General features: G+C 40.8%; 2 protein-coding genes across 5 annotated transcripts in view; one reads left to right on the forward strand and one right to left on the reverse strand.

Moving 5' to 3' along the window:
• The first annotated feature begins 421 nt into the window (after window positions 1-421).
• Window positions 422-16,247, forward strand: stox2a (storkhead box 2a). 4 transcript variants are annotated; one of them, XM_026360612.1, is made up of 4 exons: window positions 422-1,030; window positions 8,587-8,739; window positions 10,863-13,392; window positions 15,400-16,247. In XM_026360612.1, exons 1-4 carry the CDS (start codon window positions 670-672, stop codon window positions 15,599-15,601), a joined length of 3,246 nt encoding a protein of 1,081 aa, XP_026216397.1. In that variant the 5' UTR covers window positions 422-669; the 3' UTR covers window positions 15,602-16,247. The 4 variants fall into 4 exon arrangements, with proteins under 4 accessions (XP_026216397.1, XP_026216398.1, XP_026216400.1 ...); XM_026360615.1 differs by lacking the exon at window positions 422-1,030 and adding an exon at window positions 6,947-7,185; XM_026360616.1 differs by lacking the exon at window positions 422-1,030 and adding an exon at window positions 7,820-8,395.
• Window positions 16,248-19,470: 3,223 nt separating this feature from the next.
• tll1 (tolloid-like 1) overlaps window positions 19,471-23,405 on the reverse strand; it is a 39,244-nt gene continuing 35,309 nt past the window's right edge. Inside the window, exon 21 of the mRNA XM_026360462.1 lies at window positions 19,471-21,882. Coding sequence (XP_026216247.1) covers window positions 21,748-21,882 — 135 coding nt within the window. The 3' untranslated portion in view covers window positions 19,471-21,747. The remainder of the gene's footprint in view (window positions 21,883-23,405) is intronic.

Consider the following 23,405-nt stretch of genomic DNA (forward strand, 5'->3'; position numbering starts at 1 on the left):
TGCAATGTTTGTATCTCAATGTAGGTAAATGACATGGAAAAAATATTAGAAATAAGATGGCAAAGTCATCAGCAGTGAGAGAGGTGGAGGGGGGTAGCATATCTAAATAGCTTATTACATATATACATTTACATAAAACCATTATTTTTACATTTTTGTATTATGTTCAACAAACATCTGAAGTGAAAGTTGTTTATTACAGGTGTTTCCATTTGCATGGCTTTTTTTGTGATATCTTTGTTGAACCAAAAAGAAAACGATATTATAACAATATAATAAACTCTAAAACGAAACATTAGACATTAAACATAAGACTATTCCAGTGTTTACGTGCAGCCCCTGAACGCAGCACCAGTCCTCGCCTCTTCCCTCGGCCCTAACGCTCCGGCGGTGTGGGACAGTCGGCTGCAGTGGACCGAGTGTCAGGTTGCTCATTTCCCTCTTCTACCATGCAGCACCTGTGTTTAACGCTTCTGACGTCGTGCTGCAGATTCTGGATCAGCACAGTGTGTTTTTCCTCATTTGTTCTGTAGTTTAACGTGTTTAAACTAGTAAAGACTAACGAGCACTCCTGGACAGGCGTAAAAATGTGCGTGGTGAAAACAATGGAGCAGAGTTTAGAATAACTAGTGGAGATTTCCGTGCGGATGAACTCTGACAGAGGCAGGAATGGAGAAGTTCCTGCAGATAGCTCCGCACTCTCTGGCTCTGGTGCTGTCGCAGGTCTGCGTTGAAGTTGGAGAGGACCCCTCATCACCTCCACCACCATCATCATCATCACCACCACCACCCTGTGTAAACTCGCAGCATCACGCCGGCTACGAGGTCTTCGCCAACTTCAAAGCTGTGAACATGCAGCATTTCTGGAACAAGGCGCTGACACACGCTCTGTCTGAGATCTTCTTCCTGGGCTGGATACACGAGCATGTGCTGCTGATCCAGGGCAAAGAAATCCATCTTCAAGTCCTCAGGAACGGATGGACCAGGCGGACCCTGAAACCACCACAGGGCTTTGAGATCAAGTGCATAGGTGGGTGTGTTTGTCCCTCACTGAATCACTGAGGTGTTAATGGGATAAAGCAACATTATGAACACACTGTTACCTGTTACTGTTACAGTTGTCTCTTCATCTCCACGTGGATGTGTTTTGATGATGATGTTGATGATGATGATGGAGGAAATGATGAAGAGATAAGAGAGGCTTATTTATTCCGCCTGTGCACTGACACTATTTGGTTAAGAACTTGTTCTCAGTTAAATAAGATGTGTTTTAACCACTTGGCACAGCTTTGGTAAAGAAAGTGTTGAATTGATGTCGTTCTTATTGGAAACAGAAGATTTTATAATTGACTTATTTCCCTTCAGTTTGTGGGGGTTGTGGGTTCGGCTCATTGTTTTGTGCTGATTTCCACATTGCTTTAATGCTGCTGAGTGGCATGCCACCTAACATGACCCTCCTTTGTAACTGGGAGCTGAAGTAGTTTTCCTCCTGGCGCTAACAGTTGGTGATAGTTGCAGGCTGCATGAAACCAGTCAGAGCTGGCAATAAAACATGAGTTAAGGCAGCATCTCACCTTCTAACCTCAGCTTGTTCATATCTTGTAGGCTTAGTCATTGAGATAGAGGAGCCAGGACTGAAGCCCAGTTCTACTCCAGCTCAGCATTCCCACATCTAATAGTCATCGTTTTTTTTTTTTTGACAAGGCCATAATTAATGTATGTGCCAAGACAGGTTTGTGTGTTCAAATGAAAGAGACGTGTGCAGAATACCGTACTGTAGATCATCTTATTTATGTCTGTTTCACAATAGAGCGTCAGTGCAGATCGTCTGTTCTGTCAGTGTGAAGCATCAAACTGCAGAATAAAGTTGTGGAGCAGAAGTGAGGTATGATGAAGAAGTTTTACATTTTCAGTACTTGTTTGCTCAGCCCATTGATCGTGGCATGAAGCCGACGAACACACCCATATAACAGCACGACCAAGTTCAATGACACTAGTTAATGCCTTGGGGCTAAAATTAGCACGGTTTGCAGAGGAGGAAAATATTATTATAATGTTTTAAATGAGCTTTTCGGAGAAAAGACATTTAAAGCTGCACTAATCATATATTAACAGAGGATTAGATGTGTTTGTGTGATGGGTACGGTGTTTCTGGTGAGAAAGCCACAGGTAATTAGTAGCTGCAGCACAGCTGTGTTATCTTGGGTCACAAAAAACATGACTTAAGGGGGTTTCATAGAAAAAGGTTTAAGAACACTTGTGCTGAACAGTTTCCTGTTGCAGTGGGTTTTTTTGTATTCTTTCAATTTATCTGCAAAAAAGTACAAATTGATTACTTTCTGGAAAGTCTGGGATTGTCCATGAAGTGTGTCTCATTGCAAACTGTGTAACTTCTGCAAAGGCACAATGCTGGACTCTTAAATGTTCTGATTGAATGGCACATTTTAGGGAATGTGCCGGTTCTGACTTCTCTGCTTCTCTATAAATCGTCACGTTTCTACATTGAGCTGAACGACATCGAACTGAAAAGCTGCAGTGTCTTAGGGTCTGTTATAGCCAATAAATGCCAGGTAAAGCTAGAGATAGATTGTGATCATGTGAAGCTGATTTATTTGTGCCTGCCCATCAGAAATTGTGCCGTAACTTCACTCACACTACTGAAGCAAACACTGATAAAGCTCTGGAATGTTTGTCTCATAGCTAATAACTCACCAGACTCTATAATGCCTAAACCAACAGAGCTTATGTTCTGTCTGCAGAGGCAAATGAGATGCTGATACAGTTTTTCATAACACTCTAATATAGATTATGAAAAAATGTCCAGTTTTTTTAAAATTGGAAAGTCATTGGTTGTGTTTTGTTTTGTATTGTGTGTCATGTTGGCCATCGTCATCCATTTTTAGTTTAATAGTAAGTTTGTGTAAATTCCGTAGTAATAGCAGTTAATTTTTAACCATTTTTGCCTCTTTGAGAGCTCACGCATGCAAAACATTTCTATAGATCTGATCATTTTCGTTTTTTTAAGCTTAAAACATCCAGAAAACTATGGAAAAAGTTCTGCAGGACTAGTAATAATATTAAACTCTGTGTGGTTTTGATTCAGTAGTGTGAGTGTGAGCTGCACGCTTCTGTGTGACTCAAGATGCTATTATGTGAGACAAGTTCAAACAAAGTTCAGACAAATTTACATCAGCTATTTTTACAATAGCTATGCTTGTAGCCAGTTTTTATTTAATACAATGTCAAGTTGAATGATGATGATATTGTATTTTATTAATAAACATGAACAATTTTTATGGACAGTTCATATACAAAACACTGTGAAGGTCACAGGTGTCATTAAGAGCCGTACTAAAGTCTTCAAGAGTAATTAACATTCAAAACACGATTGTTTAACTTCTTAGTAGGTCTTAATAGGTTGATTTTGATGTCAGATGTTTATGCATTTCCTCATATGCTGCTACATTTTTACATAAAGCAGATTAGAGACCTGCCTGCCTGGGCCAACAGTAGTAGCAGGATTAATACATTCACACAAAAGTTGTGGATTTTTAGCTGTGTGGAAACAAAGTGCCGATTCAATCTGATTACCTGAGGGACTTTGTATCCGTTAGCACAGTATAAACAATAGAGTGGGAGGAGTGTGTGCTCCTAAGGAAGGAAAAGTGGAGCATTTGTTCAGGAAAACATTATTACACTGCTATAGCTGAGTCCTCCATTGGAAGGAAGGGAGGGTTGCAGCAGAGAATTGGGGGAAATGATGATGCAGCAGAGGGACTTGCAGTAAACATCAGGACGTGTTATGTCGGCTATTGTGACTTTGTCTCTCCATTCAGGGTCTGGCATTAAGAGTGTGTTTTCATACGTGCTCCACTGGAGGGCAGACCACTGGCAGAAATGGAAGTTGGTTCAGGTTGCAACAGGCCACAAATACTTGGTGTTGAGTGGTAGGTAACATCCAGTCTGCATCCGATTAGTGTTAGTTTAGTGTGCTGCGTCTCATTTGTTACACAGGTGAAACACTATTATAGGAGAATGGACCCCATTATAGCTTTAAAAGGTTTGTATGAGGCTCTGTGGATGGCGGTGTTGATAAGTTGGTCCATGACTATTAGATGTTAATTTTTTTTTTGTTCAATACTTTGATTTATGAACAGATACTAGTGACCCATAGGCCTCTGCTGTACTTGGTGGTTACAGCTAATATTAACAAGCTAACAAACAAATATAAGATGGTCACCTATGGTAAACATTACACCTGCTAGACAGTGACCGTGTAACATGCTCATGTCGCCTTTTTAACTTCTGTAGGTCGTGGACTGTTAAGACCATGACCTGTGGTGAACCTGAAATGACCAATAATAGCTTCTATTAAGTCCTCAAGGCCTGTAATGCACAATTAATTTAATCATTAGGTAAACTGAATATTTACTTATTTCATAATAGTTTTTTACACAATGTCATAAATTAGCTAAAAAAATAAAAGGTTCCCATGAATATGCGATGACTTGATATTTCAGATTTGATGACCAATAAACCAAAACTCAAAGATATTTAATTCACAATTATGTACAGCAAAGAAATGCTGCAAATATATACATATGAGAACCAGTGAATGTTTCTCATGTTAGTTTCTGTTGATTATTAATCAGATAAACCACAAATCATTCATTCCACATATTTGAAACCACTGAGATTTTCCAGAGGATATCATGCACGAATTCAGGTCCTTTATTCCCTGTAGATACAAGACTAAACACGATTTCTACAAAGAACCGCCGTTGATAATATCAGGACACGATGCTGTTTGTGTAACTGTGTCTTGCAGAGCGTGTTGAGAGGGGCGTCGGTGTTTTCTCGTCATGTAACCGACGGTCGGTCCTCGTCCGTGTGGCGTCGGTGTGCTTTCCATCTTGAGTAACTGGCTCTTTAAGGGAGCTGCACTCAAAGGTAACAGCTATGAGATCATCGGCTTGCGTCGTCATGGCAACAAAGGCTGTTGCAGCAACTACTGAGAAATAAAATGGCTGGCGTGGTGTTGCTCTCCCTCCTCCACCACCTCCTCCTCCTCCTCATCCTCCTCACCCCTCCTTCCCTTCCTCTCCTCTTTCTCTTTGGTATCAGTGAACTGGAGCAGATTGGTTGTGACACCGCCCCCCCCCACCACCACCACCACCCTCCGCCCGTGCCCCGTCCTGCTCTCTCACTTTGCTCCTTATTCTTGTCCCTCCAACCATCCATTCACACTCCACACATGTGAGTCAGCAGGAGTCTGCAGCGAGCAGGAGCTGCCACTCTGGACGTGATTAAGGTGATGTTTTGGTTTCTTTTACTGGGAGTTGAGTTGTTGTTCACACAGTAGGAGCAGTGAATCAACTGGTGGAAAACACTGATGAGAAAGACACTAATCGGCCCCCGTCACAATGATCCCCGCGTGTTGTGGCTCTGTCAGGTCTTCAGGGGAGGCATGGTGGTTTAAGGGGCCCCTCATCCTTCAAAAGCACAGCGAGTACTAAAGAGAGAGTGAGGGAAAAAGGCTGAGGATGGAAATTTAGCCAAAGATTCGGAGCTCTTCCCAGTTCCCTGGACATCTTCTGAGGGCTGAACATGTTTTTTTTTCTTTATGTGTGCGTGTGTGTGTTTCAAGCTGTTGATATTTGCTCTCCTCTCTGCCTTATGTATGTCCTCGATCTCTCTCTCTCTCTCCCTCTTTCTCTCTCTCTCGCATCCTCTCCTCCCCTCCCCTCAGCCTCAATCACCCAGACACAGACGCATGCATGCTCACGCAGAATCACGCGCAGCAGGCGGATGCGCGCATACACACTCTCTCGCTCGCTCGCTCTCTCTCTCTCACACACACATACGCATACATACACACACACACACACACACACACACACACACACATACTCACACACCCTTCCTGGAGGTGCTGGGAGCAGCTGCAGCATTAGCGTTGAAAGAGATTTGCCGTTGACTGGAGTTTGCATCCCCCTCCTGTTAATGAATGGATGCTACAGCGATCAGCTCGGGAGCTTCTTCCGTTGGATTGCGGGAAACGGTGGATATCTATTCTTGAATTTATTTATTTATTTCTATGCTCTCCATTTTTTTCTCCCCACCCTCTCCTGGTGTGCTGTTGTCGAAAGGACGATGGGGTCTTGTGCTTGATCAGATAAAGATGGAGGTGAACGTGGCGTCTCCACTGCTTGGCATACTATTGAGGTTTCACTGCCCATTAGGGTGAATGGAGCTTTTGTTTCTGTTTTTTTAAGTGGGCTTTTTTGTTTTCCGGTAGGATTGGCCGAGCACTCCTGTGGTGAATTGAGCTATTGTCGAAGACTGGACCTCTTACGCTTTGTATCTTTGACCAGCCATCCATCCCCTCCCTTCCTACCCCTGTTGCCTTCTACTCAAAAGGAACAAGCAGATCCCAAAACCTCCTCTGAAATCCTTCTCACCGTCCTCCTTGCTTCCAATGCCCCATTTCCCTCATCTCTACCCCTGCCCCCCCACCTCTCTCCTGCTCCCTCCTCCCACATCAGAGCGGCTACGTAATGTGCCTCCCTACGCATGCAAATGGGGATGCTACAAATGGTGGCTGGGACTGATGCTGATGAAAGGGTGATGCCTCGCGCAATCACCTGCACCTCCGCCGCCGCTGCCACCACTCTAGATCAGCCAGGGAGAGCCCAGCAGCCGATGACAACCACCCACAGTGCAAACACGGTCGTTTGTAGCTCGCTCGTGGATGTAAATGAGACGTGTGTATGTGTGTGAAGGTGCACACTGGTTCCTGCCATGTCTGGTGTGTGATCGCTCTAGCGGGACGTTCTTACTGATGCGGGGGAGGCACTGAGCCTGAGGTTGGTCGACCTCCCCCTGCACACCCCCCCCCCCTCCCCAACCTCCCTCTTTCCTTCCCCTCTCCTCCCCATTCCACTACCACCCCCACCTTATCCCAGAAGCTCCCGGGGGGGTGAAGGCCACCTGGTAAAGGGGTCACGATGAAGAAGAACCGCAGCAGCAATCTGCGACGGGCCTGGCCCAGCTCGGAGCTAACAGAACGCCCGCTGGAGCACAATCTCTCGCGTAGTGAGAAAGACATCCATGTGCAGAAGCAGCATCTTCCTCCCCCTCCTCCTCCTCATTTTTCTCCGTCCCCGCCAAGTTATCGTGCGCCAGGTGAGTCAGACACTCCCACCTCCACAAACTCCACCTTCTCTACGCAGAGATGCTCAGAGTTAGCAATGGCTCCGTTTGATGTGGGGACAAGAGGCACAGTTCACAGAGGGCAATATTTTCATGTCATCAAGCCACAAATGTTGATAATGACGTTCCCTTGATCCAGTGTGTCAAAAGAGACAAGAAGCAGAAATATTTTGAATTATGTCACTGAAACTTTATTATATAGGCCCCTTTTGGTTTGTTTTGAAATTAATTAAACTGTGGCTCAGTGGGTCCAAATTCCTTTGACTTTCTCCTTTTCTGACTCATAATTAAAAAATATTCTTAACCATTAAGGTGTTTTTATGATAGATAACATCCCAACGTTGACTAGTTGTAGGATTGCATCACCTATGCACCAAATTGTGTGACAGATTCGTATTTTGTGGCTGTTGAGGTTACAAAGCAGCTTTGAGGTCAACGCACATCACAAAGAAATGTCCTAACTAACAAAATCAGAGCTTTTCTTTTCTTTCATCTTATAAATATTGTCTTTTTTTCTATGCTTCATTATAATATGCTGATGCTACTGTACCCGTAGCTTTGTTTCTTCTGGACTAATCCACTGGCAGATCCAGTTTTTCCCATGTTTACTAGAAACTGAGCAAAGCCACATAAAGCTTAAGGAGCTGTGATACTAAGCAGAGATAACGTCATCGTGTTGCTTAACTGACCATTCAGCTGTGTGTGGTGAGGAGGCAGGGCCCTGCTCGGATTTCAACACAGGTAGAAGAACTGTGAACAGTAATGGACAATCAAGCCACGAGGGATCCTGTAAACTACCACGCGAATCAAATTAGAAATAAAGAATGAGAGGTTTTATATTGCACTTCCTGTCGTGTGAATCAGTAAAAGATTTAGGTCAGAGCACAGGGTCAGTAATGCACAGATGCTGCAGCGGTGGATTGGGTGCGTTGCTTTACAACCTTTTATCAGGGCAGATGTTTGCTCTCAGATGAGCTGGTTGTAAGATGATCTCACTTCTCACTACTGCTGACAGCAAAGCCAGCTTAATTCAACAAAGGCGACAGAGAATTTTCTGCATGTGGTGTCAGAGTCGTTCAGTTCCACTATGCTGGTTTTGACGTAGTGGCGGATCGTGGAAGCTCCTTTTTTCGCTTTGTCAGATGATGCTATTTGGATAAGGAGGTTGCAAAGACCATATCAGGTGATCTCACGGTTGCTGCAGCAGCCGCTTGGCTTTGCTAACATACGAGAAGCTAAGGAAGCTCAGAGAGGAGGGGTGGAGCCTTTCCAGGCAGCATGCAAGCTGCTGCTGTTTGACCATTACATCATAGCTTCACACGCTGCGACTGCTGTTCATTCATGATCTTGTGCTTGTGCCTCCTCCTCCCGCAGGTGACGTGTCTCCGATCAGTATGTCACCTATCAGCCAGTCACAGTTCATCCCGCTGGGGGAGATATTGTGCCTGGCCATCTCTGCTATGAACTCTGCCCACAAGCCTGTTAACCAGGAGGCTCTGGTGGAGCACGTCACTGCCAGCTTCCCAGGTACAATGCCCGTAGTTCGTTTTTAAAATGCGACTGCACTATAGCATGCATAAACTGGTTTTTGAATTCATTATTTGGCATATTTCATTGTAAAAATGAAAGTAATTCAGCTAGGCTGGAGAATATAACATATATCATACATGTACTTCTTTTGGTTGGACTGATTTCCTGATCTTTTAATTCAGTGATTACAGTTTTACAATGATCATCCTCATCAATAGAGTCTCCAGCAAGACATTTTAAACATCAGTTCATGACACATTTGTGGTATGAATTTAGAATTTAGGTATTTCATGTTGCAAATAACATCATAATAATTCAGGAATAAAGCTGAAACGAGTTAAACGATTAAACAATTATTTATTGACAGAAAATTAATTGGTTGATTTATTTCTTTGATTCTCATGTTATAGTATAAATTTGCACACAGTGACTGGTGCTAGCTTCTCAGACATGATGATTTTGATGTTCTTCTGTCATATATGATGGACATTTGGACAAACCAAGACATTTGAAGACATCACCTTCAGTGTCTTCCTGTACCAGGATCCTCTTTATATTTTTTTACTTATTTACTGTTTCTGTTCTTTCTCTTAAGTCATAGAGAGACACAATGTCCATTGTTCACGAAATCATTGTTTATGATTTGTTCATGTGATCATTTTGGTATCTAGCTGGCTGGTTAAACTTATTTACTTAAAAAATACCCAGACCAGCATCAGTTACATAACATCATGTCAGTAACATTTTCAGATATTATGATCAGTCTTCACGGTGAGTTTCTAATTCGAAAACTGTGCAAAGCAAAAACTTCACCTGTTTTTTGTTTTTTTTTTGTTAGTTTTTTTAAACAATGGTCAGTTTTACTTTATTTTAGCATAGAAACAACCAAGTTGTCCATTTTAAATGGGAACTTTGCTTCTGTGCAGTGGTTTGTTGGAAAGGAGTTGAACCTATAGGTTGTATAATTTCTGTGTGAAAAAAACAACACAGGGTGATGTAACGTCAAGCAACACCAGGTCTTGCTAGACAAAGGTTATGTGTAGTGTTGTTTAAAAATAGACTGCTTTTAATGTTGATTTGGAAATATATACACATATATAAGCTTTTTAGTTAGGATTAAATAGTCCTCTGGGAATCAGAGTGTTTAGTTTTTAATTTTAGTTCCAACTGCTTTTACATACAGATTAAATTTGGACATCAGAGAAATACAAGCACTGACATTCATTAATATGGGTGGAGATTTATGTGAGCCGAGGTAGGGCTACATTTAAGTCAAAGTTGATAAAAATACTCATTTAATGTTTCCTAAAAGCAACTGAAGATAACAAAAAAGAGAAAACAAAATAATTCTCGTGATTTCCGTCGTCAGGCAAAATTAAAAGCAGCATAAGTTTAGTTTAAGTTCTAGTGAGGTCGTTATGTTTCTAAAGACACTAAATATGTCAGCGAATTTACACATTTCTAGAGAAATATGAATAAAATATTGCACAATTAATCAAATATCTACATTTAATGTACTGATGCATAGTAGTGGTGAAAATGTGGCAGTTTTGAATTTTTAATTTTCACTCAAGATAAACGAACATGTCAAGACAGAAAAGGAATTAATAAGATGCAGAATATTTACAACATGTGATACTATTTATTTTTAGGTAAACATTATTTGAATTTAGAGGAAAATTAAAATTAAACTATTATTCTGATTAGTTTGATTAATTATTATTAAATAATGGCAAATTTATCATGTTTGTAAAAAATCTGAAAATAAAGTGTTGTTATGAGATAAAAAATGTTTTTACTTAACAACCAGCCTAACATGGTTAACCTGATCTGGATAACTGAATCATCATTCAACAATTTCATCCTTATGTAAAACATCACACTATTTTACTGTATTATATTTACAGTATTACAACACTGTTTTGCTTATTTTCTGAATTTTTTAGAAAAAGCTGTATTTTAGAAACATTTTAAGAACCGTTTTTTACAGTCCCTTGACATATTTTCTATAACTTGTTTAAAATATATTATTCATCCTTTACAGAGGTTTAACTATGAGTTTCTTCACTGAAAATCTATTAAACTGTGCTTTAACTCAGTCTAATCTGTGTTTCCTGCAGGTGTGCCTACACCCAGCTCAGAGGTTCTACGACATACTCTGAACATGCTGGTGCGAGAGAGGAAGATCTACCCAACTCCAGAGGGCTACTTCATTGTCACTCCCCAGACCTACTTTATCACCCCCTCCCTCATCCGAACCAGCAACAAGTGGTACCACCTGGATGACCGGCTGCCAGAGCGCCAATCGCAACAGCCGCAACAACAGCAGCAGCAGCCTCAGCAATGCACTTCGCCTCAGTCTGGCAACGTCACACCATCCACACCTGGCTGCCTGAGAGAGAGGCCTCCTCGCAAGAATCACGACTCATATAATTCCTATCGTGAAGACTCGTCGAGATTACACGCATCTGCGCTCCAAAGTAAGTCACCTAAGGAGCACAGGGGAGATTCATATCAAAGTAAACCACCCAAGGATCACAACGGTGGGGAACCTCCACCGAGCACGTCAGCCAAGGAGCATCGAGGAGAACCGCCTTCATACCCCTATCCCCCACTTCCCACTTCCCCTCCTGTTCAGCAGCAACCGCCACCTCAAGATTTAGCCGACAAGAGTAAAAGTATCACTTCTTTTCCCTATAAAACTGACACTTTGACCAAAAAGAAAGAAGAAAGTGGTGGCGGAGGAAGTGGCGAGAAGCAATCCAAAAGGTTTGGACTCAGGCTCTTCAGACTGAGTTTCAAGAAGGACAAAATGAGGCAACTGGCCACCTTCTCAGCCCAGTTCCCCCCAGAGGAGTGGCCTCTTCGTGACGAGGATGTGCCCACGACACCAATACCCCGTGAGGTGGAGATGGAGATTATCCGCCGAATCAACCCTGATCTAACAGTTGAGAATGTGGCAAGGCACACAGCTGTGATGAAGAGGTTGGAGGAAGAGCGTACGCAGAAGAACAAGGCAGGGTCTTCGGCCCAGCACAGTGCACGCAGCAGAAGGGGGAGGGGGCACCGGAGGGCTCCTCATGGTAAGTCCCGCTCTCATAGCAAACCCCGGACCTCCAGGGGAGACCCGTCCGAGGGTTCAAACTGGGATCTTGTGTTCATGGAGCGGGATTACCGCTTCTTTAGCCACTCGTTAGTTCGCTCGCCTCGGGAGGCTATGTACACTTTGGAGCGCAGGCGAAGTGGAGGCGCAGCATACCTGGTCCACAGCAACCCCAACATTACTGAATCGTACTGCCCTGTTACCCCTGAGTGGGACGTTTCTGGGGAGCTAGCCAAAAGACGGACGGAGATGCCCTTCCCTGAGCCATCGCGTGGAACGTGCCAGTCCAGAGTGCAAAGAAGTCACAGTCACAATCAGGACAGGAAATCGCGTCACGAGAGGTCCGATCAAGCAAAAGAACGATCTCGGTCCATGGACAACTCCCTCAAGGGACCGTCACTGGGTGCGCCAGAAGACTTTGAACCCACTCCAGAGGAGCGTAGTCATTACTACACTGATGATGGCACCCTACGAGCCACACAGAAGTCCTCCCACTACTCAAGGATCATGTTCTCCGCTGCTAAGTTCCACTCTGATTTTAATGTGCCTGATTTGGGGAAAGGGAGTTTGGATGAGTCGAGGATCCGGAGTACGATGGAGAGGAACAAGAGCAGAGACAGCTTGCCAACGTACAATGAGCTAATGGGACTTTCTCCTAAGCCCTCAACAGATGAGTACTTCCAGTGCAATACATCAAATGAAACAATCCTAACTGCCCCTTCGCCTCAGGCAAAATCAGAATATGACACATTAACCTCATCAGGGGGACTCCGAAAGGGCTCTCCGGCTGACCGCCAAACGCCTCACCTCACCTCTCCTCACACGATGGAGTACAAAGAGGACTTGTCGGCAGCAAAGGGACAGAACAGCTCGGTGCGACTGACGCCAAGCCAGACACCAGAGCCGGTGCAAAATGCCCGTTTGACGCCACATCAACACAATGTAGATCCCGGAGGGGGTGGAGGCGGTATTGTGATCAAGAGGAAAGAGATCTTCAGCAAGGACACTTTGTTCAAACCTCCACACAATGCCTTGTCCACAGGCTACGTGGACAGCAGCTACACCAAGTCTGGCACATTGCGGAAAGCCTCACATGCCAAATCAACAGAGGCCCTAGACAATCCTGAGCCCCAGCAGCCTTCCAATTCAGCCACTTCCTCAGCGTCACCTGCAGTGTTACAGGGCTGCTTAGAGCCAACAGTCCCCTCTGCCTCCTTTGACTATTATAATGTATCAGACGATGAGGAAGAGGAAGAGGCAGAGGAGGATTCGCACAAAGAGTTGGCAACAGCAGAGGACAAGAAAGACCATGGGGAAGGGGGTGGTAACGGTGGAGGTGGTGGTGGTGGTGGTGGGGAGGGAACCATGCAGTGGCTCTTGGAGCGGGAGAAGGACCATGATCTGCAGAGGAAGCTGGAGACCAATCTGACTTTACTCAGCCCCAAGGAGACAGAGAACAGCAGCAGCCAGAAGTCAGCCCATTCTGCCCGTTTGGACAGCATGGACAGCAGCAGCGTCACGGTGGACAGTGGATTCAACTCCCCCAGGTATGTGCAGAAATGAAAACACAAAGTGTGGAAGTGTGTTTGGAAGGCTAAGCAGAAATCACGAGGGACAGAAATATTCCTAAATGTTGGGTTGCTTTCAAACTATCGACAAATGGTCCTTGCTTAGCAGAATTAACAAGGCTTCTCTGCATCTCAGAGCTAGATGAAAGGTATGATGGTAGCTATTAACTCTGCAGCCAAACAGTCTTAATTGTTATTATTGTATTCAGTGCTACTAGTGTTGCTCCCAAAGTCAGATGATTGACCTTCTGTATCTTTTACAAAGCTGGGTTGAAAAGGTTTAATCCAATTCAGGTCCTGATTGAATAATATTAATTAATTATTGATAATTACAGATACTGTATATTGATATCTTATAGTACACAATCCAGATTTAAAGTATGTGCACACTGCAAATCATTATTGCTCTCATCTCAAGAACATCTTTTGAAAGCTTGTTCCCATTTTACCACATATAAAGTTTGTGAATGAGGGCGTCCCTACAGCCCATTGGTTAGCAATGACCCATGTTTCAAGTCTACCCAGTACCCTTTGTTACATGCCACCTGTGTCTATTTATGTTTCTTTCCATTCTTGTTTTTCGATAGGCCTACCAGTGTCCTGTTTTAACAGCAGTCCAGTAGATTATATATCTATATCAATATATATCATGATGGCAGTTTTGAAAGCTGTGTAACAAGAAGTGATGTTTTCCTTAATTTCACAGTACAATGATAATAAGAGGAACCATTTATGAACATGTAAATTACATAGGAACACAATGAGTTGATTAAAATGTCTTACTGACAGCAGCAGACATGATTTATCTACTTATCAGATAAATGTACAAACCAGCTAGTTTGACTCCTTTAGTGAAACATGAACACAGTGTAGCACTTTGAATCACTGAAATTTACCAGACAATTAAAGGGGTATTAAAGTACTGTACTAAAGGTGTTGTACTAAAGGTTGGCTTAAAACAAACTGAGTAGCATCTGTCACTCATCATTCATTGTGATGAGCCAGATGATCTTCAGGTAGAAAATTAACTAGATGTCCCTTTCACACATTTTACATATGGTGAAGAAAAAATGTTGTGTTACCAAATGCAGCAATTTAATAAATATTGTGACACACATTTATGTGTCAATTATTAATTATTGGAAGTGATTAAATTGTCAATAATCAATTTTTTTTTAATAACTACAAATTAAATAGTGTGCAAACAGTTTGTGGCCAATGGAGTCACTCACAGTGATAAAACCATAGAGAATCTGTATCCACCAAACTCACAACATAATTCTCTTCACACTTATAGAGACATTTTCGGCTGCAGCTTGCAGCTAAAAAGCTTTACAAAACCTGCCAAACACCACATTCTCAGAGTGTATCTAGTAAACATAGTAGATTAAGTAGCAAAAGCGTTGGTAGAGACCAAAAACGGAGTAAATACTGGACTTATATTTACCATCTGGTTTCAAATGATAATGGAGCTCCATATCAGTTGGCTTTGTAAATACGTAATTGTGTGCTAACAAGTTTATATCAGCTTAAATACTGATAGAATCACTATTTTAACAATAAAATGTCATTGTTGTGTTCACCGACCCCCAAGTGGTCAAAAGATTCAGTTACTGTAACTTTATGGCTTTTAGTTAGAAAGCTATTTCATCTGCTCTTATTATTTTTTCTACATATATTTTCTGATGAACAATACTAAAAGGCTTTGATACTGATTTGTAAAACTTAGTTTCCCTCCCTCCAGTTTTCCTAGAAGTGCTATGTACATTTTATTACTGTCAGTAACTACAGTGTATCTGCTTTTTCTCTTTGTCAAGATATGCTTGAAAACAGCATCGTATATATTAGAGATGGTGATATTTCTCCCTGTTCCACTTCTAAGCACCACTAATGCTACAGCCAATGTGAAATCTTTCACTGGGTAGTTACATTCATGATGTATTTTTTATACCAAACACTTGACTTTATGTTGTGTCTCCTGTGCAGGACTCGTGAAAGCCTTGCATCCAACACATCCAGCATAGTGGAAAGCAATAGACGGCAGAATCCAGCGCTGAGCCCAGGCCACATTGGCACCAGTAGTATCGGATTGCCATTCAGCTTTCGCGCCATCCCTGAACCCCCCACCACACAGCCCGAGAAACTCCAGAAGTCATCGAACTGCCTGGCCTCCATCACCAGCGTCTGACAGACAGCACAGACTGAGACAATGAAGGTGGTGGAGGAGAGAGGAAGTGAGGTGTTTCACCATTTTAACCCTCGCTTTCCTCAGCCAACACACAAATACACACACACACACACACAACACACAAACACACAACATCAGACTCCTGAGCATCCATTTACTGGGACTGTTACAAAAACAGGCATGGCTTCAAGAGACTGTTCCCACAGCTTCAAGAACTTTACTGCAAAAGAGAGAAGAAAACTACTGAATATTAAGACCACTGTAGGTGAAGAAACCTACTTGAAGTACTTTGATTTTGGTGACATGGACTCTAGTTTGGCTTATATCAAGATTCTTGATTATTGGTATTGGAAAGTAGTAGACTATAGGATTCAAGTTACATTTGGAAATATCAAAAAAACTTTTTATATTACTTAACAATACTTGTCCAATTAAATGTTCTCCTTCCTGAAATAGCGTCAAGTTCTTCAGGAAGATTCAATGTATCAGCACAATGTCGAGACAATAAAAGTTGATTCTGAGAACAACGAATGAAAGATATAAAAACATAAATCAGCTCAGATTTGTGTACCGCAATGCAAATGATGTATGTATACTCGATACTTTTGATATCCTAATTATTATAATGGTGGTATTAAAGATGCTATGTGACCAAATTGTTGTTTGGACTGCACCTCACACTCATGTACATCAAGGAACACAAAGAAAATCTCACCACAAGCCCCGTTCGGTGGTTTTAGTTTATCACATGGTCTTCCTCAGCACAAGAAGTTTGTTCAGTTTTCTTTACTTTTGAAAATAGAAGTTGACAAAACAGTATTTCTACAGGTTTCCTTTGTGGGGCTTTCAAGACGTTTCAGTGTTGTTACAGGTACATGCTTATGAAGTGTAAAGAATAGAGTTCATATAAAAAATGTGGAGCTTTCATTTCTCACTTTCTCTTCTCAACTCCTCAAAAAACTAACCATAGTTGTTACAACTATGGTGTTAAAATACATTAAAGGCTCAATTCATTCAGATATAATTTGCTATTTCTAGTAGATACTCAGAAACTATTTGTCAATCTCTAAAATTAAATTTTACATTCCTAATCAATAGCAACTATTTTAAGATTATTCATCTTTTTTATGCAAAAAGGTCTTAAATATGAACATTTTCTGTGTTTCTTCACGTGCTTTTGGAACTTGTGACAGTCATTTTACTACAGTCATGTTCTGTAGATCCAGCTTTTCAAGGACTTATTACTGCTAGATTAAGCTAAATGAACCGCTACTTGCAGCGCTGCACACGGTGCATTGTGGGAGCTGTAGTAGTAGCACTGTGTAGACACAGCAGACATGTTGGAAACTTCAATTCCAGATTTAATTATTCCTGCTTGGTTTTGAAAATTGGAGTGCAAGTATTATCTAGCAAAACCATCTATCCATCCATCTAGAGAAAAAAACTATTAGTAATTCTGTGAAGAATTAATTGCTAACCACTCTGACCAAATTTGAGGATTTTGCTTCTTTTCATTGAAAGGAAAAACAAATATCTGAACATTAGGCACAAGAAAAGTGTTGATAGGCATTTACACTTTCTCCATTTTGATGAATAAGTTAATCCCAACAATAATCAGCAGTTTAATCAATAAGAAAAATTAAATGTACTAAATGGTAAAGTCTTACGATGCAGCTGCTGCTTCTTTACAAGTCGGTGCACTCAATAAAAATAAGTTCAAATCTACTGTCAGAATAGACACATTTAGGTTCTCTCCTTTAGTAGAACTGAACAAACCTTGTTTATGCTTGAATTAAACGAGCCTGGTTTGAATCTTGTTTTTCATCTGAGTTAAAAACTTTTGAAGAAAAATGGATTTTTATATTTCTATTTTATTACACTTCCTATGTAGTTCTGAACCTGGAGACTGTACATAAGTATGTGAAGTTTTTTATCTGTCTGTTTTATAGTAAGTTTTTTTATACAAAATGATAATTAACAAAATAGATCTAAAAACCTCATCATATTAAGCCAAACTAGTTTTACAGTAGATACCATTTGTGTGTTCTGACTCCCAAACATGGCACTAACGCACAGTGAGCCTGCAGTTCTCTGGATGAACTGTAGGGAGAGACAAAGTTTGAGCACGGATGCAGATCTTACACTGCAGCAACATTGCAACATGAAGGACCAGGTCAAGCTGACCCAGTGCTACAGTTTGTGGTGTTAGTGCCTCTGAGCAAGTTCATAAGGTTTTACACGATATGAACAACACAGTGCTTAACTCTCATAATAAAAGTTGTAATTAAAAGAATAGTTATTAATCATTTAACGTTTAATTCAGTGTTAAACCCTTATCATCTTTTGAAAAGCATTAATGAAACCATTAATTTAAAGTAAAACACTCTGGACACCTCCTAATAGGGGGTGTGAGTGTGGCTCTATTTCATTGCACTATCATTGTTATTTTAAACTGCGCCCTCTTGTGGGAAACTGGTGGAACAACCCTCAAACTGCTGGGTGTGTGTTGCACCAACACAGAAACTGAGGCTCATCCAAGTGATTTTGTAAAGGTAAGTGGCTCATCCTCACACCATAACTTGGGAAATTATTATTATTGTTATAATTAATATTATAAAATACACTGCCCATACCAAACAAAAAGCCTCTCAGTGCATAGATGATTATTTTCAGCTGCTAACAAGTTATTTAAGCCTAAATGATGCAGTGAGTAGCTTCTCATTTCTTCTTCTTCTTCCTGTGGCTGTAAAAAAGATGTTAATCTGTGTCAGACGGGTCAAATTATTGGCATCAAGCAAAGAAAACATCTAAGGAGATTGATGAAACTACTAAAACTGGGTTAAGAACTGTTCAGGAGAAGAAGGTCATGTGGTCTGATGAGTCCAGGTTTACCCTGTTCCAGAGTGATGGGTGCATCAGAGTAAGAAGAGAGGCGGTGAAGTGATGCACTCATTATGTCTAATGCCTACTGTACAAGCCTGTGGGGGCAGTGTAATGATCTGGGGTTGCTGCAGTTGGTCAGGTCTAGATTCAGCAACGTTATGTGTCCAAAGAATGAGGTCAGCTGAATGAACAGGTTATTCCATCAATGGATTTTTTCTTCCCTAATGCCACGGTCATATTCCAAGATGACAATGTCAGGATTCATTGGGTTCAAATTGTAGCTTTACGCAGCGGTTCGACTCTCCCATCATCAATACAAGATTTTGTCAGGAAAAATAATGCAACTCTTGATAAGAATACATGTTATAACATTGCAGAAGCCTATCGAAACAATGTCACAGTGAATGTGTGCTGTAATCAAAGCTGAAGGGGGTTCAACAAAATAAAATAAAAAACTTTTGTTGTACGGGCAGTGTATAAATTAATATACAGCAATGAACATCAGAACAATTAAAAACAGCAACATTAGTTTTGTTGAAGCCTCGATGGTTTTATACTGGAATTAATTATACTGAAATAATTATTTATACTGAAAAGTAATTGACCTGAAGTCAGAGTTGGGCAATCCTAGCTCCTGTTGTCTGTATAAAGATTTGTATTGAAGTTAAAGAGCATAATATTGAAGCTGAACACAATGATAGACTGCGAGGATATGACAGGACAACATATTTCCCTAAAAAATTATCTGAAATCTCCGATCTAATTATCTAATAAAAAGGACCTTTGACTGTAGATACATAATGTTTCTGTAGTATGTGCAGAAAAATTGAAATTTGACACACTATTCCAGAAGTAAATGTTCAAAACCAATAATTAATTTAAAAAAAATAATTAAAGAAACAAAAATAAACAGAAATAAAATGTTTCTTTTTTAAACTTACTACGTATTTTATTTTTAGTCATACTTTTAGTCATACTTCATATGCAAATTTAAATTTTATAACGCACATCATTATATTTATTAAGTTCTTATAATTTAACACTTACAAAAAACTATTTAAGTAGCACTCAGGACTCCATCAGTTGAAACAAGAACAATGATTGTAGACATAAAGCAAACAGTGAGTGTTGAATTCCTTTGACCTAACCCGATATAAACAAATGAAAACAAGAAATAAAAGTCTAAAAAAAACATCCAGACAAATTTGACATGTTTTATATTTTGCTGTATCACTGGGAAACCGAATGATCTTCATTTAATCGGGACTATCGGCCACCAGACAATGTGATTTCACAGAAATATTTCACAAAAGCAAAAGTCAGGATTTTATTTATGGATCAATATTTGGCAATATTTTGTCTTGTCTAAGCAGTGAAATAAATCTGACACCCATACGTTTAAGTTACACACAAATTATAGCAATAAAACAAAAACGCACGTAGTTTTTACCTGTGTGTATTTTAATGGCTGATTCAGAGGACGTCGTGTCAGCGTCTCTGAGCTACACACACACACACAGAAGGTGGAATGATAAAACAAAAACTACAGTGGATCAGGGTCGCCTGGAGCTTGGCACATACAGCAATGAAAGATTCAACTTAAAAACACAGAGCTTACACACATACACTCACATCCACGTTATTTCTCTATAATCTCCTATAACACACACTTACACACAATGTTTTTAACACAGAAATGATGCAGCCTGTATGCACCTGATACTCCTTCAACTTTACAGCACTTTACTTTTCCACGCCCAAAGTTTTACAGAAGGGAAGTGATTGTTCATATAGAATGGAGAGAATGCACAAATACACCAAATAAGATGTGTTTTGTGGATCAGTAAGCATCTTTGAGAGCAGCTACAAAAATGACACAAACACACACATGCACTGTCATCACGATCTCACACACTGACTACATTTCCCATGTTTTTCTCCACAACAATATAACCATTCACAATCTCCAAACATATTAAATATGCTGCCAGACATCTCAAAAAACACTCTACTGACACAAGACACCTGTGCGAGTCCATAGGAGCAACCTTAAGATAGCATACATTTGGTTCTAAGGCAATAATGTAGGTCCACAGGACTAGTGCTGTTGATTCAGTGTGCTGTTTGCACACTGACGGTGTCTCCCTTTGAAAACCTACACCTTCAGTCATTCAGTGTTTTTATTTTAGCACCATGGGAATCTCTCCTTCAGTCACAATCGTATCACTCCAAGAGACAACTGTGAAAAATATTCCCTTCCAATATCCACTGAAAAAAAAAAAAAAATCTCATGATTACTTGGGCTGAAAAGGAAACTGGAACCATCCATGAACATTGCTCAGTTTGTGATAAGATCAAAAACAGCACAGCATGGACACACACACACACACGACACAGGCTTAATATTAACATCACAGATTATTTGGAAATCCTCCATTTGCATTTTTGGGGTTTTTCCATTTCATGATGGTTGTCTGCATAAGCTTTAAGGAAAAAGGGCAAAGGACGGACTTTATCCTCACCACACACACACGCGCACACACACACACACGCACCGTAAACACAATGGGTTTTACAATAAGACATAAAATAAAATCATCTGCAGCCGTTCTGAGCTGGGTTGAAGAGACCAGTTCCCAGGCATCAAAGGCAATAAGAACGTCAGTTTAGGGTCCTTTCAGTTACTGTGGGTGAAAAGCAGCCGTCTGTTCACAGTAAGTCGCACAGTTCAAGGATTTAAGGAGTCAGAACAGACTCCAAACTCCCTTGTTGGATGCATTGTCTTGTAGCTCTTTAGTTCTTTAGCATCCACAGTTTGTAACTCTGAATATGAATCTAGTGATTTGTGTGTGTTTGTGTTTTGTCTTTTGTTTACATTTGTGCAACCATGAGTGTCTCAGTTAACTGATGTGGAACCCCGTTTCCTCACTCCAACGAAGCAGCTCGATGTGCAGTTAAACCATCTCCTCCACAAAAACGGCTCAGTCGATAGTCAGCACGTCCTCACATTTGGTGAATCTCAGTCTGATGTGTCTTAGTTTGTTCTGTCTCGTCTCAGAGAGCGATGCGGAGCCACAGGGGGAGACGAATGTTCACATCCCGATCATCTTCCTCTGGTGGCTGGCGAACGGCCACAAACGTCCACATCTGGCCGTGCGTCCAAGAAGATGGGACATGCTGTACTTTTCTTGTTGCCATGGTGAAGTTCAGGGTAACAGTGGTGGGGCTGCACAGAGGTCAGAGGTCACAAGCTGTGTGTGAGGTCATTTCCTGGTATGAAGGTTCTCCTGGAACTTGGTGCTCATGTAGCGGATGTGGAAGCCCTTCTTGCTGATAGTGTCGTCGGTATGAAAACGGATCAGCATAGCATCTCCGGGAGAGTAAATGTCCTCCCTGGGCTGAGGAAGGGAACACGGAGAAACGTGTGAAACTTTCTGTCAGACAGTTTAAGGTTCACACCACTGGTTTTGTATGTTTTAGCCAATCTTCTATAGTTTTTACTGCTTCTGTATGTCTTCAGATTTTTGACCCCTCCCTCCCTCCGAACACACTTTATGTTCTGTTCTTTTGTTGACAATATGAAAACAAAAGCTTTCAGACTTGCTGATTAAACTTTCACACATTCTACAAACAAGATTTTCATTGGAAACAGGAACTATGAGAGCCCATAGCTGTCTGTTTAAAATTAATGCATCATTGTCTCAGTTTCCAGGCTAAAAATATTTTGTTTTTACTTGAAAACAAGAAAAAACGAACTCAAAGCAGAAAACAGTTAATGCACTGAGGACTATTTTTAACACCTATTAATACACAGTGGGTGTGTTAATGACAGCCAGACATGTTTATGGTACAAAAAGAACCTATTAACCAGCGCAACAGTCTGGCTTGGTGACGTGTTTTTAATCGTTTTTGGACAACAAATGACTGCTGACTCACTTTTTATACACTTTACTGTTGTACACTTAATTTATAAGGGAGTTGGAGAGAAACAAAGCAAAACCAGCTCTGCTTTATTTAGTGTGCAAAAGGTTTTCAGGTTCGTGGTTGAGTCCTTTTAACCAACACGTCTCAATTAACTTATTACCAACAGGTGTACAGGTACTAACTGGTTACCTGCAGATTTGCCTGTCTGGAAACTTCACAAGGTTCCTAACAAACTCACAAATTTAACCACTTGATGCTGAATAAAAAGTGGTTCAAGACTCAACCAGAGCTCAAAAGTAAACATTTAATAAACTTATTAAAGGTAAATACTGATCAACCTGCCACAAAACAACTGTACAATATGTGCTACAATGACCATGCTGTAAAATCTGTGTAAGAAAAAGGATTTCAGAACATAAATCAGAGATAAGGAGTCAGATATGATCAGATATGATCTGTCCTGTTGCCATTTTAAAGAAATAGCCTGTTACGTATGTTTACAGTAAAGTGGTACAACCAGGCAGAGGTGGTAATCTGTGTAACCTACAGTTTGGGATTTTTACATTAATCAAGTCACTGAATTAAATTAAATAAATTACAAATTTGGCTTGCCTCCTTGAAATTCTCTGATTGGTTAGAAGGGTTAGCCTTGATCAAAAACTATCTAGTAGGGAGATTATGCCATTGGAGATTATATTACGTTACTATTCATTTAATTACAATTTTTGTTGACTGGTATAATCTGTAATACCATGTGCTGTATAGTGTTTATACTTTTGTTTAGGATGGTTACATTTGGGATGCATTGTTGCAAAAGCCTTGTGAAGTTTTCAGACAGGCGATTCTGAGGACGCCTCTGACTGCAGGTAACCAGTTGATACCTGTACACCTGCTGGTAGTGAGCTGATTGAGACTAATTGATTGATGAAGAAGTTTTTCACACTGCAGAAATCTGAGCTGAATCATGAATGCTTGTTATGTTTGTTTAAAATAAATA

Source organism: Anabas testudineus, chromosome 1 (genome assembly GCF_900324465.2).
Source record: "Anabas testudineus chromosome 1, fAnaTes1.2, whole genome shotgun sequence".
Lineage (NCBI taxonomy): Eukaryota > Metazoa > Chordata > Actinopteri > Anabantiformes > Anabantidae > Anabas > Anabas testudineus.

Excerpts from the sequence above, each read along its gene's own strand:
- stox2a (XM_026360612.1), top strand. The coding sequence starts at position 670 with ATGGAGAAGTTCCTGCAGATAGCTCCGCACTCTCTGGCTCTGGTGCTG. Across the intron at positions 1,031-8,586 it reads CTTTGAGATCAAGTGCATAG|GTGACGTGTCTCCGATCAGT; the intron begins GTGGGTGTGTTT and ends CTCCTCCCGCAG. Across the intron at positions 8,740-10,862 it reads CGTCACTGCCAGCTTCCCAG|GTGTGCCTACACCCAGCTCA; the intron begins GTACAATGCCCG and ends TGTTTCCTGCAG.